At 41.1% G+C, this 15578-nt stretch overlaps 1 protein-coding gene across 2 annotated transcripts; it reads right to left on the reverse strand.

The window, feature by feature from the left end:
* Positions 1 to 3790: 3790 nt before the first annotated feature.
* LOC116793335 (fatty acyl-CoA hydrolase precursor, medium chain-like) lies at positions 3791 to 14724 on the reverse strand. 2 transcript variants are annotated; one of them, XM_032701111.1, is made up of 13 exons: positions 14612 to 14724; positions 13610 to 13814; positions 13177 to 13315; positions 12778 to 12911; positions 11065 to 11218; positions 10710 to 10811; positions 9805 to 9903; positions 9221 to 9361; positions 8027 to 8107; positions 6938 to 7085; positions 6165 to 6314; positions 4383 to 4455; positions 3791 to 4270 (listed from the first exon to the last, which is right to left on the reverse strand). In XM_032701111.1, exons 3-13 carry the CDS (start codon positions 13294 to 13296, stop codon positions 4081 to 4083), a joined length of 1392 nt encoding a protein of 463 aa, XP_032557002.1. In that variant the 5' UTR covers positions 13297 to 13315; positions 13610 to 13814; positions 14612 to 14724; the 3' UTR covers positions 3791 to 4080. The 2 variants fall into 2 exon arrangements, with proteins under 2 accessions (XP_032557002.1, XP_032557001.1); XM_032701110.1 differs by lacking the exon at positions 14612 to 14724 and adding an exon at positions 14371 to 14583.
* Positions 14725 to 15578: the final 854 nt, after the last annotated feature.

Here is a 15578-nt window from a genome sequence, read left to right on the forward strand (position 1 = left end):
CTTTTGTACCCAGGGCAGGAGCAGTTGCGCAAGGCACAGCCCTGATGGGCCGGGGCAGCGCTCGGGCCGGGAGCCAGCGGGGCTGGGGCTGCCGGGGCAGAGCCCTGAGCCGCTCCCGGGCACCGCTCAGCACCGGCGGGACTGGGACAGGGAGCCTCCTGCCCCACAAGGGTCCCGCCGCCTCCCTGCTGCTCCTTTGGAATCTTAGTCACAAAATCTCTGCTTCAAAATGCTCTGGAAAGAGCCTTCCTTGCCCCACGAGATGGGTCCTGCTGCTGTGCCACCACTCTCTGTGACAGCGAAGGGAGGATTTCCTCACAGTACACGGCAGGGACCAGGAAGGGAACCTCACTTCTGCTTTATTACAGGTTCAGTTGATTTTCACAGAATATTCTGAGTTGGAAAAGACTCACAAGGATCTTCAAGTCCAACTCTTCAGTGAATGGCCCATACAGGGATTGAATCCACAATCCTGGCATTCTTAGCTCCAGACTCTGACCAACTGAGCTCATCTCATTCTGGCATTAAGACCTCAATGTAAAAAACACAACATAGTCAAATCCAAACCACTATCCCTGGACAGTGTGCTTTTCCTGAAGTAAAAGTTGAGGGATTTTTATTCTCACAAAAAGGGTATTTTTTCGACAAAAACAATTCTAGAAAAATCCTAGCTTTTTCTGCAGGTTCAGGAGACATCTGTCATTCAGTCCTGTGTGTTCAGGCGTGTTTGGTATAGTGTTGCAATACAGTTGTAACAATCAAGAGATGACTTACCAGCTTTTGTAGTGCTGGAACAATATTAAAGGGTGGTATTTGGGTGTTAACTATATATTTAATACTTTAGTACTCCTAATAGATCAGGAAGATTTATTTTCTATGTCAGCTCACCTCCATAATCAAAGCATGATGTGCAAAGGAGAGACTAGAATAGTTGAATAGGAACAAAGGAAATTTTCTGCTCACATTAACTAAGAGGTTGTGTTAGTTTGATGAAAGCTTTAGGTTCTGTCTTTTTTTTTTCAAGGCTCTGTAGCTCTTGCCCCAAAAAGGCAGTTTTGCGATTTTAAATCATGAGAATTCTTAATTGTCAGAGACAGCATTTGATAGAATCATATCATACAATCACAGAGTGCTTGGGGTTCGAAGAAACCTTAAAGCTCGTCTCATTCCACCCCCTGCCATGGGCAGGGACACCTTCCACTAGCCCAGGTTGCTCCAAGCCCCGTCCAACCTGGCCTTGGACACTTCCAGGGATCCAGGGGCAGCCACAGCTTCTCTGGGCAACCTGGGCCACCCTCACAGGGAAGGATTTGTTCTGTGTACCTAATCTAAACCTACCTTTTCTTGGTTTGAAGCCATTCCCCCTTGTCCTGTCACTACATGTCCTTGGCAAAGTCCCTCTCCATCTTTCTTGTAGGCTCTCTTCAGGCACTGGAAGGGGCTCTATGGTCTCCCCAGAGCCTTCTCTTCTCCAGGCTGAACAATCCTAACTCTCTGATTGTCTCCATAGGAGAGGTGCTCCATTTCTATAGATTAATTTACTGCTTGCACCTCTCTGGGTGGGTTGCAAAGACCTCCAGTCATTAAATTAGTTCAGCACATGTATTATGCACCTGCTAATCCTGTATACTGTGGCTGTGCTTGTGTACTTTACTCCAAATCTTTCTACATATGTATACACAGGTGTGATTTACAGCCCTTTAGGTAAATCCCAGTCAACTTTAACCTGGACTGCTCAGAGGGCAAACTGCTGGCAGCAGCTCCAGTGGACACACTCAGTGCAGAGCCTCTCAAGGATGTGCTCTGAGTGTGGGGCAGCCCCTGCCCTCTGCCCGAGCTCTGAGTGCAGCAGTGCCCCAAACACTGCCTGCTGTGCTGGTGTGTGGCTCAGCTGTGCCTGAGGGCAAGGCCAGGGCTCACTGTACACTGGCAACTGGGATAACACGTAAATCTGAGTGTCTGCAAAACAATGTGGACAATCACTTCATGACAGAATTGCTGTGGCTGCAAAGGTGTTCCCTGGGAGACTTTTTTCCTTGTTCCTCAAAGCAAAGTTGTGACACTGAAGGTGGGGACTGGTCTGCAGTACTGGGAGTGTACAGTCCCTACAGCAATAAATATGTATGCATTGTCTAATGCAACTCGTGGAAACAGGGGCCTGGGGGACAAGTGATGGAGCTTAACATATGTTCTCTTTTACCTTTGTTTGTGTGATAAATGTTCCTGAGATGCCAAAGGCAGCAGCACTGCACAGTGGGAAACTCTGCACTCCTGTTTGCCTGCCCAGATGCTGTTGCAGATTCTCTATCTCCACTTACCTTGGACTGCTTTGGTTCCTGGCAAGGGAAAACTGTTTCCATGAGAGGTGGAACTAGAGGAATCCCTCCTTGTGACTCAGCTTTCATCCTGATGGACATGCAAAGTCTCACCTCACTTGTGACCCACAGGAGGAGTCCTTTGCTGCAAAGCCAAATACTGTTTACTCTGCTTGCTGCTTTCTCCTTTTGCTGTAACAAACTTCATTTATTTCCATAAACAATTTATGTCTCTCGATCTTTACTGATTTTACTAAACTCTGTATTTCCTATTTACTTTCCTTTTATTTTTCCCCTTCATTACTACTTTCTTCAATCTTTGTTCTACTCACTACTTCTCTCCCAAGTACCCATTCTGCAAAAATTCTCAGTCCATATCCCACCCACAGGCCTGGAGAAGCAGCCATTCTGTGTGCCAAATATTATGTGTGCAAACCAGTTTCTGCAAACTCTGCCCATCTCACTTATAATAAGATAATAAAAAATAGGATTTTAGGTCCTGACAGCATTGTCTGTAGATACTTTGATGGATTTGCAAGCATGACCTAATTGCTTTGCAAATGTAGAAACTCTTACTCTAGTGACACAGACTAGACTTGTAGAATCTGCAGCAGTGCTACCTACCTGGAGAGGGCAATTCTTGTCCTGCTTGGCATTTAAGAGATAACATTTTGCAGCTTACCCTCAATCAGTGAATAATTCCTAAGTCAGGGGTCAATTAAAAAAATCCTGCCACATGATGACCTTTGGCTCTTTGTACTTCAATGCACTGCTGCCTTTCTTGATTCCAATAGCTAAAAAAAAAAAATAAATAGACAACTATCACAGCCCCTAGTAAGTATTCAATGAAGCTACAGACAATAAAACAGAGCTGGAGTCTAAGAAGCTTGGACAGCTTTAACAGTCTCTCTTTAGCATGTGGTAAACTCACAGCAGGATGTCTCTGGGATGAGACAGAGCACTCATCTCTATGTAGATATCAGCAAAATCTCTTGCCATTTCCCACTGTGATGTATTTTTAGCATGGGGCCTTGTGCTACGAAGTCAGTTCCACTGCACTTCTCTGCACACACAAGATGAGCATACACTCAATGCTGCCTGGTTTATCTCCTTTCAGAGGGAGTGGTGCAGGACCTCAGGGGTTTGTGCAATGAAAATCTATCAACACTATTTTGAAATATATTCCCCTTGCCAGGCATGTTAGATAAAACACGGAGAAGGGGCAGATGCTTAGGAGGATTTTCTCTTTACTAAAACATTTCTCCCTTTTCTAACATTTGATAGAAGTCTTAATCCCAGCACCACTATGACAGACACGTACCACAACAGTCAGAACCATACTATCTCTGTTATAAAACCAACTTATAAAGTAGAACATCCTGTAGTTTCATTTTCTTTCCACAGAGGACATTTTTGTATCTACAGCACACCAAAATTTCTGTACCACCACTGACACACATAACATCAGAAGACAGTTTTACTGGCAAATTGGGTCTTCATTGATTTCATTTTATTAAAACAATGTTGCTGCTACATTCTGTCTTCAGTCATGGGGAAGTGACAGAAAAATCTGAGCACTGAGGAAATGTGGTATCTGTATTTAACAAGTGAGGGATCAATTGGAGTTATTACAATGAATAATTGCAAGTATGAAAACTGTGAAGAAAAGATGAAGGGAAACAGAATTTTATCCTGAAAATAACTTTAAGTAATTTCTTTTCCTATCCTAATAGCTTGCATGTTGTGTGCATGTTTAGACTGTAAATTATAACTCTGAATTAACCTTCTTGTTTTCCATTCTTTGGTTATTTGCCTTTTCCAGCATCAGCTTTTTCCAGAAATTCACCTTCTCTTCTTTCAGCTTCCTGGCTTTCTTTTGTTTTAGATCTATCTGCAAGTATTCTTCATTTAGGTTGTAAGATGGCCATTCAACCAAACCCTCTCCATTAGGATTTCTGTAAACAACAAGAAAGAAAGAAAGAGTGAATACCCTTTTCAGGCACAGGGAAATTCAATCCCAGAAGTCAGCACAGAGCACTAATGTGTCATGACTCTCATGATTCTTACCCATTTCGAGCAAAGTTAGCCCAGTACTTCATCAGAGTTCTACTGAGGTTCTTTTCTTCCTCTGTAACTTCACCTAAAAGGCAAAATACAAAATAGTTATTATGTGTGGCAAAATGAAGACATTACTACTACAGGAGCAGCATTTCTGTCTGTGAAAATGCTGCAACAACTTCTCAATTGCAACAGAAACATGATACCTGCAAAATGTTAGTAATGCAGCATCACGAGATTTCAGCACTTCCTGAGTGACATAATTATCCTTATTCTACAATCAGGGAATTTGGGAACAAGGAAACAAGGGGATGTGCCTGTAGCTTTCCCAGAAACCAGAAGCAGAATCAAAAAACCCCCATGTGTTCTGCCAGTACAACTCAAGAAATGGGCCACATGGTTTAGCTTCGGGGATCTCATTCCAGCTCTGTGGGACTGAAATCCTCCCTATCATTCAGAGCATGATGAGGCAAAGATTTCTTCATTCTGATATGAGGTGATGTCATTTCTCAGCACTTCGAGAATATTCATTTATATCCAGTGACACACAAGCCCACTGTATCACCAGGGGAAAATAACTGCAGTGTGTTATTAACTATAAGTGCATCTCCACACATTGAGAAAAATATTTGTTATCTTATTGCCCTCGGTAAATCCAGGCTAATAGGAAATGAACTGTACAGTGTTTCCTAGTGTAGTAAGTATGTAAGTAAAAAAATAAATATAAAATATAAGCAAATCAAAAGGCTCTAGTAACAGATTAACAAAGGGTTTTACAACATAGCTGGATTGCTCCAAAGTTCAATGGAGTAAAAGGAAGCACTTTCAATTATGTAAGCTTTGAAACAGACTATGAACTACCGTTCCAATGGCAAAAATAACAGCAGAAAAAATTGTGAATTCACTTAAAATAAGTAGAATTTCTGTGTTTCCTTGTCAAAATAAGATCTGTCCTAATTGGTTTCATGGGAAAGAAAATACGCCATCCTGAGTATTATTGTTTTAGGCATATATAATGAAAGCATATTGCTGGATTCACAATATTCCTTAGGATGTGGCATCGTGTATCTTAACTGTTCAGTGATTGGCAAATTCATTTGGAATGGATCAATGTGGGATTCTGCCTGAAGGAACTTCCCAAATCTCATGAGAATGTTGGGACTACACCCTTAATCCTCCTGCAATGGACTGGTTCCATTTTGAATAAAATGCTTATGTATTAATTGAGTCATGGGGCAAAATAGTCTTTAATCTAAGCATTAGATCTTCCTGCAGAAAATGAAACACTGCAGTCCCAAGCTTTGCTCTGAACACAACTGGAACAGTATCTGCAAAAGAGACCAAGTCCCCCATTCCCTGGAGCCTGACAGCCCCTGGGATTTCCTGGGAAGGAGGAGACACTACCTTGAACTCCTCAGGAAAAGAAGATATCTAGATTTTCTGCTGCCCAAGCACTCTGCCAATCCCCTTCAAGTTTAATTGATCTTTCCTTCAGTTTATTTTTCAGCCAAAGCTATTTGGCAAATTCATGCACAATGCTGGTTTAATGGCAGTGAGTTTTTTAGCAAATGTCCTATTGGCTAAATTGTTAACAATATGTACAACTAACTGTGCTTCAGAATGAGCAAACTGTACCTGACAGATTGGGGAAGACAAATAGTGTAAAACAAATTCTACAGGAGAAAGGGTCATGCTTTGGTTGTTAATAAAGGCACTTTAGTCTGATTAAAATATGTAATAATGCCAGTTACAAGACTAATTTCTATGTGAATATTTATGACTATTTCTTACTGCACAGCTGAATTTCTCCTGCCAGAAAGGGTCCTCCAAAGACAAAGCCAACTTCATCCCCATGGTCAGCCTTCACATACTCTGGTTTGCTGTCCCAGTATGAACTGGGGCGGTGCTGAAACTCAAAGAAGTAGGTAGGGGCTCCAGACTCTAGAAAATGTAACATTTAGAGAGTTAAAGAGATGCATAAAGTACAGTTGACATCAACTGTTTAAAATACAACTTTAAACACGCCCAAAGCTTTATATTGGCCACATTTCTAATGTAATGTCACATTCAATTTATGTACATTTTTAACTCAAAATTAAGAACTCACAAAAAAAAAAAAAAAGAGTCGAGGCTCACCACAGGAAAACTTACAGAAACCACAATAACACCAAATTATTTCCAGTTCTGGGTATCTTGGCAGGGTTTGTCAAGATTTTTTGAAATCTCCAGACCACAGAGCTGCTGACTTCTGAAGTAGCTGTGGGCCAAAGGGCAAAGGTTGCTTTGATATATTTTAATTTTTAAGCCTCTATAGTTCAGTTAGCAAACATTTATCTGTGTTATCATGCTCTGGTCTCAATATATTGTGATTATGAGCACAGTGCAAGGCACTAGGACAAAGATGGACCACACACAACCCTGCAGACCTATATCATTCTTCATCCTCAAGTTCCCAGTAGGAATCTCAAGATGGGTTGCCTACACATGAGAGGATTTGTGTCTACATCATTTGATGCAGCATATAGTAAGAGGTTCGAATACCCTCCTGCTGCTCATTAGCTTACCCCTGTGATGATTCAGGGCTTTAATGGCTGGCATGACAAATGCCATATCCCCCAGCAAGTCCAGAAACCGTGCCCGTAGCTCAGCAGGATCCTCTGTGTCTCCTACATATTCATCTACTATCCTGGGCAGAAAATCTGATGGTAAATCCTAAAGGACAAAAGGGAAACAGGAAAACAAACAGACAAATCATCACTGTCTCTATTAGCAGCTAAAAATGTAATTTTTTTAACTTCAGAGATTCTGCAGGGACACAAAGGTTCAGGGTAGCTCCCATGTTGATGGGAAATAAAACCCATTCAGACTTTTTGGGAGGAAAAAACCCCCCAACACCAGTATAAAAAACCAAACCAAACAAAAAACCAACAACAAAAAACAAAACCACCCCCAAACCAAACAAAAACAACCAAACCAAAATAAACAAACAAACCCAAAAACCCCACACCCTAACCCCCCCCACCACCACCCCAGGTCAAATTTGCACCAGATTTATATAGGTTTAAAACTCTACAGGACTCAAAGATCAAGCAATTTTTCCTGATAATACCTCTGGCTTCTGTTTTCTTCATGAGAAAAGAGATGGGAATAACAAAAGTAAATTCTCTGAGTCCTTGAAAGATTTATGGACTATTAGACTACAGGGCAAGACCAAGTGGATCTCAGAACACAGTGTAGATTTTTAGTGTTAGAATTTGCTGCTTGGAAGACACACTTTAGGAGTGCAAAGTAACTCCTTTAAAAGCTGCTTTTAATTTCATGTAAACACATTGAAAAATCCTGCCTTGAAACAAACCCATCAACCAGATTAGCCATGAGACACTTGAGCATTAGGGACACTATTACAGTAATCCTACACACAAATAGGTAAGATAAAAATGTTGCTTCAGAAATCTAGAAAGGAAAACATTTCCCCATATCCTGGGCCTGACTCAATCCTATTTCTGTGTAACACCCCAGTCCTGTCAACTTTGCTGGGACTCTCCCCAAAGCATAACATGACCTCAAATCTTAGCAACATTATAACTCAAATCTTTTATATGCTTGAAAAAGAAAATTCACTTCTCAAATTAAATCAGTGCAACAGTACTTACTACCATTGGTAGAAAAAACTCTAACGTTGAAGTGATTGATTTTTTATCTCCTATTTCCCTCAAACCTGGTATTTTTGAGTCCTGCACAGGAAAAAAAAAAAGAATGTTATTAGCACCATTCAACTTCATTATTTTTAACATTGGAACTACATTATTCCACTTTACTCTTACTGCTGGTGTTTATTTTTTGAAGCATCATAGGCCAAAGTGCAGCACAATGGAGCAGCTGCCTGGAAAAACCTGTATTTACTGCAGCAAACGTTTCCTTGGTGAAGGTTTCTACATAAAGCACTCATGCTAAGCAGTTTATCCTTAAATCAACAGACATTAAGAAACTTGTAAGACTAGAAAGAATTAGGGCAGAATTGAAGCAAAAAGCTTCTTCTGTCTCACAGGGTTATTGGAGATCTTAAAACTCATTGCAGCCTCTGTGTCTGGTTCAATTGTTTGAGCCCTTTGAAACAAAGGCACTGCTCCTCCTCTTTCACAGCATTACATAAAACAACTCTTCTGACTGAAAAATAAATGAAAACAGATTTTACACTGTTCTTCTTGGACTCAGTACCAGCACACTCCCAGAGACACAGTTGTTACAGGCTCAGATTAACTACACATAACCTGAATACTTAGGAAATGAAAAAAAAGAGGACAAGAGAGGACACAAATCCATCTCCTGAAGCTTTGTGCAGTGACAACAAATTACTTGTTTTTTTGAGTTACCCATTGAGCTCAGGAAAGAATTTCTGCACAGAGAATGGGCTGGATACCTGCACCATCCCCATACCCTGTCCCCAGAGCAGATTTTCAAAGCAAAGCTTTTTGCACAGTAATAATGACACACAGGGGAAGCTGTGTCACATTTTTATGTCACATTTATCAACCCTGACTTACTGTGCCTTGTGAGGGAAAGGATTTGGTTTATTTCACTTTCAGTAACATGCTCTTGAATGTTATATTCTTTTCCCTCTCTTTGCCTTGATGAGGGATTAATATTTTAGGATAAGAAAATACTGTACAACGTTGATGTTCCAAGGATGCCTGTGGTTCTGGGTCACTACAGAGACAATGCAAGCAAAGTTTACCTTGTATGTATTTCCAACAATGCAAAGCCTTGTCCTAGCAGAAAATACCTTCTCGAGTTGCCTCCACCAGTTAACAAACATTTAAAAAAATTAAGAATAACCATTAAATTACAGATCTGATATTCCAGCCAAATTCATTGTTGTTGACTCCTATCATAAATGGAACTGCATTAAATTCTTTTCCAGCCAGTATCTCTTCAGGTGACTTGGGAAGAAATACTCCATCCACAAGTATGGGCAGAAATGGCACATGCTGAAGGAGGAGAAAAAAAATGATCAAATTACTTGTTAACAGTATTCTCAATTCAAATCATATAAGGTGTCCACATTTAATGTTCCAAGTGGAAAAAAAGGGCTTTAAGAAATTTGAGTGTCTACAGCCACTGTAACATAGAACTAGTTTGGCACAAGAGTATAAAATGCAAGTCTGGTTGGGTCAAGGTATGGAGTAATGTGATGGTTTCCTGATTCTGTGCTGCTTCTAACTGACATTAAAATGTATGTATATGCTCAAGCCTTGCTCACAACTCTCCAAGTGCTGTGACAGAGAGAAATTATGTGATATTTCAACATTTAGGGGGTACTTTGACAAAAGTTCAGAAAAATCAATTTTGGAACAGACCAACAATGAACTCAGAGGCTGAGCAGTGCAAATGCACCATTAAATACTCTGTAACTCCATAGAGTCTCACCTACCGTGGTGTTGAAGATTATATGGTCTGCTTCCTGCTTCCTTAAGCAGTTTATCAGGGAGAGGGAACTGCTCGTGTCACACTTAAAGATACTTCCAATTTTCTGAAAATTGTTAGCAAAGACAAGGACTGTTAGCTGTGAGGCGGCCTTGAAGGGATTCATAAACAGAAAATTATTATACACACTACTGTAAATAGTTTTATTTAAGGGTAGATTTAGGTGAGCTTGACAGATCTTGGAGTAATTTATTTTACTAGAAATACAGAAATACTACCCACAAAGTGAAATCATTCTGGTATACTTCTCTTTCTTGCTATATTTCCATTCCCTGTTCTACAACAGACTTTAATCTAGAGAAAATACAACGTTATAGCATAAACCAAATAAGGAAAGAAAACTCAGAAAATCTATTTCTGAGAGATTTACATTACTACCTGCTGTTGCAGGAAGAGAAATGAAAAGGTACTTATAGAAAGGAATTTTATTTGAAAGTATCGTTTTGTTTTATATTTAACTACTTTACTTCACATAAAAGCTCTCCATAAAAGACCACAGTTCAACGAAAACTGAATGCCTCTTCTGGATTCTTATTAAACTTGCCATAATAAATGTCATAGTTAGTCTACAGGGTACAGTGGGTATAAAAATGGACATTTGCCTTGTTTGGCACGTGGGTAACTGAAAATACCCACATCAGCCCACAGCTATTATAATCACATGCCTGTACAATCTATTTCTAACACCAAACAAGATTGAAATGAATAGGTATGCTGTGAGAACAGACTTGATCAACTTGGTTGCATAATATGCAATGAAATTTTCCCCTTTTTTCTTTTAACCAAATGGTCACATATAAACATCCCATTTCAGGTTATAAAGGGTTTAAAATGCAAAACCCCTGAGCCTACCTTAGGATGTATTGAAAGAAGTAAATCTCTACTGGGGCGAAGTAGAATTCCACTCTCTGATATTGCTTTATGAAAGAGACCCTTAGACAAAGGAGATAAAACCTGCCAAGAAGGGAAGAACAAAAATTATTCTACATTAACATCCTTATCCCATAACTTTATGCTTGATTAGACTCTTGGATTCAATGGGGAATTACACATTTTTATTTGCTTACAGGGGAAGTCTCCAGACTTAGCACAATGTGCTGTTAATCCTACTGTCAAAAATAAGGTTAAGCATGAAATGTTACATTAAATGAGTTTTTGAAGATTTTTTAAAAGACTTTACTTTCTAGTTTAAGTTCTGTATGCCTACATGTGCAAAAACAGAGCAAGATCCTGCAGATACACCAAAGAGTGTGACAGATCCTGGATCTCCACCAAAGTGTTCAATATTTCCTTGGATCCACCGAAGAGCTGCTACTTGATCCAAATAAGCCCAGTTCCCACGAGCGTGTTCATCACCAGTACTGAAAGAAAAGCATTATAAGCCAAGGAAGAGTAATAATACCAGAATAAAGTAAATTTTGTGCAAAGTTCTGAAACAAATCATGGAGGCTTTCAGGTGAATGTCTGTGGGGGTTACCAGACTGGGAGTATGCATTGCCAGTGGTTTATTTCATCATAAATGTCACAACTTAAGTTTTTGGTATTATTCTAAATCAGTAGGAGTTAAGAATTAATTTATAATTTACGTATTTGCAACTTTCTGAGTAAGAGCTTTTATAAAGTAATTGCTATGAAAGTCAGAAAGGCATAAACCAACTTTTCTTAGCTTAGGTTTTATAGAAAAAGAGGCAGCAGACCCCTGTCCTGTGATTTCTGGCTGGCTGGCTGTAGCTCTTAGTCTCACAGAATTTTGCTCTCACTCTGTACCCACATGAGTCCTAGCAGGAGTTCTCAATGAGGACTGCAGGGCACAGAGTGAAATAAGGTTAAAACAACACAGAAATCTCACAGGAGATGTTAGCAAACTGCTTCCACTATAACCAGCTTACACATCAAGCAAAATTCACTTGAGCCACAGGAAGAAACTACAGTGAGGAGTTCAGTGAGAGGTTGCTGGGGTTAACTTCCTGCATAGAAAATGGGTGGCTATTACTAACAGAGGTCATGGCAGAAAGAGGTCATTAGCTGCTACATGTGCATGAAAAACCATTACATCTCATGTGTTTCCCCAGTTACTTGTCTTTGATCAAACCATTACTTGTTTTGTGTTAAACAGATGGAGACATGCTTAGCAGAAATTCGAGGTGTTGAGAACAAAATTGAGAGGCACCAAAGGCACAACATTACAAATATTCAGTAGAAACCATTATAGTGGATAAAAGATAAGATGCACTGAAGTGTCTCACTTAGGAGTACAGATATGGGTAGTATTTGAGACATGCTCTGTGTGACTCGGTGTTAGAAGTCAAAATCAGAGGCTGGTTGGGCACTGCCCAGGCTCCCCAGGGCAGTGGGTACAGCCCCAAGGCTGCCAGAGCTCCAGGAGGGTTTGGCTGATCCTCTGGGGCACAGGGGGTGACTCTTGGGACTGTGTTCTGTGGAGGGCCAGGAGTTGCAAACAATGACCCTGATGGGGCCCTTCCAACTGAGAACATTCTGTGTGATTGTGTGATTTGGCCCAGGAAGGTGTGTACAGTCCCTGACCCACAGTCACACCTATGCTCCTGACTCATCTCTCCTGTCTGCTCACCCCTACACTGAGGGATCCCTGCCCTCTACTCTGGATCAGTTTTTGCTTTACACACCAATGGATGGAAGTAGAGGCAAGAACAAACATCCTCTCCAGAACCAAATCAGCCCAACTACGATTTGATAGCAGGCTGCAATCAAATGACAATGCAAATGGGATTTACAGACATTTCTTAAGGCTCTGAAGTCCTGATGTCAGTGAATTATGTATATTGAAACCACTGTAACAGTGGGAAGCTGGTATAGAAGTTCAGCTGATTCAGCAAACAAAACTACCATGCTTTAAACATGACAGGAAGTACTTTGTAAAAAGTGAAATAGGGGATCTTACTTGAAGTATCCAAGGAGTCCAAGTCTGTACTGAATTATCACTACCACAACATTCTCGTAGGCTGACAGTGCTGAACCATCATACCTAGAAGCACCACCAAATATAAAGTTGCCTCCATGGATCCACACCATTACCTTAGGAAAAAAAAAAGGTGAGACACACTTTTATACACTGGTTTGCACATTTCATTTCAAAAAGGAAAACACCATCAGATAATTAAGAATTCCAAAACACCAAAACACTGAATTTTAGGTTGGTGGGCTTTGAATTTTACATTTTACATACTAATATTATTTCTGCTAGTGCAGCATCACATTTTCAAAAGCAATTAAGACTCTTAGGAGCAATCATTAGGTGCAAACTTTGTACTGCACAAGTTTGTACAATGGGTTTACATACAGGTAACTTGTCCTTCTTGCTGGAACCAGCAGGGCTGTAAACACTGAGGTACAAACAGTCCTCAGAAGTTCGGAAAGGAACGTGTTTTTCTTTGTAGTTTCTTTCAGCTGTTTTCAACATGGACAGATCTTGAGGACATCTTCACAAAAGAAAGGAAGCATGATTATTAATAATGAAACTGCAACAGCATCAATGTAATAAGGACAGAGAAAACACTCTTCTGCCTCACAGGCTGAATCCCAATGGGGTGCTTGAACTTTGTGTCACTTATACACAGCTGGAGCTGCAGCCTGGAAAAGCAGGACTTGGACTTGAAATACCCCAGTACTGACAGTGCATCCACTACCAGCTCCTTCCCAACAATCTGTACCCCAATAAACACAACCCCACCGACCCACAGGGCCTGGATACAAAGGAACTGAACAGCTCTCACAGGGGTGGGTAAGAGGTTGCATCTCTCACATCATTCCAGGGTTCAGGTGGTTCAGGTGGGGAAAACCTCAAGGATCCAACAGGGGCTTTTGCAAAAGGAATTCCAAGGAATGCATTTACAAGTTTGTCTGTTCCCTTTACATTTGTTTGTTTCCCTTTGAGCCGTCCCAGTGCCAGAGTCACTTCTGGCTCAGCACCACTCTGTCCTAAGGAACACACAGGATGTAAAAAAAATTAAATTGCATCTTTACAGTTATCAGACAGACTTTTCAATGACATATTTTTAACTGTTTAGTTTAGAAAATTTCAGCTTATTTCTTTCAATTTTGTTCAGTTTTCATTTTGCTTCTGTGCAGTGACAGACACACCCTGCCAAACCCTCCTGTGTCTGCTCTGCCAGTGACATCTGGAACCAGGTAGGACAGAGTTTGGTCACTGTGCATAAAGCTAAAAACCAAATTTCAGAGCAAACAGCAAAATTATTAACATTTCCTAAATTTATCATTCAACGAAATCTTAAAAATATTTAGTTTAGATAATTCAGAAACGTTTTTGCTTTCTACCTTTTGGAGAAGATGGAAAGCTTTCTTTTCATAAAATCATCTCAGAAATGGTTTCATCTCACAAAGCCAGTAATTTTTGCATCACTAAGATACTTTTGCAGATTGTTACCAAAGCGTAAGAGATTTTTACTGCCTTTGAAAAATCACACTTTGAGAATCAACTCCCTCAGCAGCAATAACAACAGACCGCGCATCTCACCTTCCGCTCCGCACCAGAGGAACGCTACACTACAAAGCAAGGAGCAAAGCAAAGCGATCTGGCTTTGAGGAGCCATTTCTGCCGCCCGGTTGGGCTCCCGCTGACTCGCTGGTTTTCTGCGGCAGAGAGGGTACAAAGGTCCGGGCCGAGGGCACCGGGAGCAGCGAGCGCAGCCCAACTCCCGTGACCGCCAACACGCCCCGAACGCCGATCCAGCCCTGGTGCTGCAGCTCAGCGTTACCTGAGCCCGGGAATGGCCCCGCGCCGCCTGGGAGCAACCAGGGAACTCACCGGAGCTGCCGGGGCTACAGGCAAAGAAAACAGGGAAGGGCTGAACAGGTTCCAGAGCTGTCAACAATTAAAAGTCTTTATAAAATCCCTTAAACCAACAAAGACTCCACCAAAAAAACCCCAAAAAAACCACCTCCCCACCCCCCCGAAAAAAACACTGCATAAAACAAATAACAAAAAACCCAAACAACAATAAAACCCATCAATCCCTCCATAACAAAACCCAAACTCCAACTAATCCCCCCCCAAAGCCCCCAACAAAAATGCACACAAAATCCCCCTAAAAAACTCCAAACCACACACACATGCACAGAGACAACTCAACAAACCTACCAAAAACCTAAGCAATGGATTACAAATAATTAGAAAGTAATGATTAAACAAAATCAAAACAGTTAATTCTCGCTTTAACCCCATTATAAAAGGGTGTATGTGTCTAGGAGGAAACTTTGTCCATATGGAATTCTGGGAGTGGGACTGGCAGTTTGAGTGCTGGGCTGAAAAACACCAACAACAGCCCTTATCCCCAGGAAAGAAAGCCTTGAGCTTTGCCTTTCTGGTGCAGTTGGTGGGCCAGCCTGGGCACTCCACAGGCAGCAAGAGCTTTATGTCCTGGTACCTTTTATCTGGGAGCAATCTTGGTCCATCTGGAATTTTGGGAGTGGGACTGGCAGTTGCAGCGCTGGGCTGAAAAAAGCAAACAACATCCCTTCTCCCCAGGAAAGAAAGCCTGGAAGCTTTGGCTTTCTGGTGCAGTTGGTGGGCCAGCCTGGGGACTCCAAAAACCAACCAACAAAAACCAACAACCTCCCCCCATAACAAAACCCAAACCCCAACAAACACCTCCCCCAAAATCCCCAACAGAAACGCACAGAAAATCCCCCTAAAAAAACGAAAACCACACACACACACACACA

The sequence above is a fragment of the Chiroxiphia lanceolata genome, chromosome 13 (assembly GCF_009829145.1).
Source record: "Chiroxiphia lanceolata isolate bChiLan1 chromosome 13, bChiLan1.pri, whole genome shotgun sequence".
NCBI classification, from domain to species: domain Eukaryota; kingdom Metazoa; phylum Chordata; class Aves; order Passeriformes; family Pipridae; genus Chiroxiphia; species Chiroxiphia lanceolata.

Excerpts from the sequence above, each read along its gene's own strand:
- LOC116793335 (XM_032701110.1), bottom strand. The coding sequence starts at position 14,446 with ATGGCTCCTCAAAGCCAGATCGCTTTGCTTTGCTCCTTGCTTTGTAGT. Across the intron at positions 13,316-13,609 it reads GCAACCTCTTACCCACCCCT|ATGTCCTCAAGATCTGTCCA; the intron begins GTGAGAGCTGTT and ends TCTTTTGTGAAG. Across the intron at positions 7,086-8,026 it reads AGTTTTTTCTACCAATGGTA|GATTTACCATCAGATTTTCT; the intron begins GTAAGTACTGTT and ends TTTGTCCTTTAG.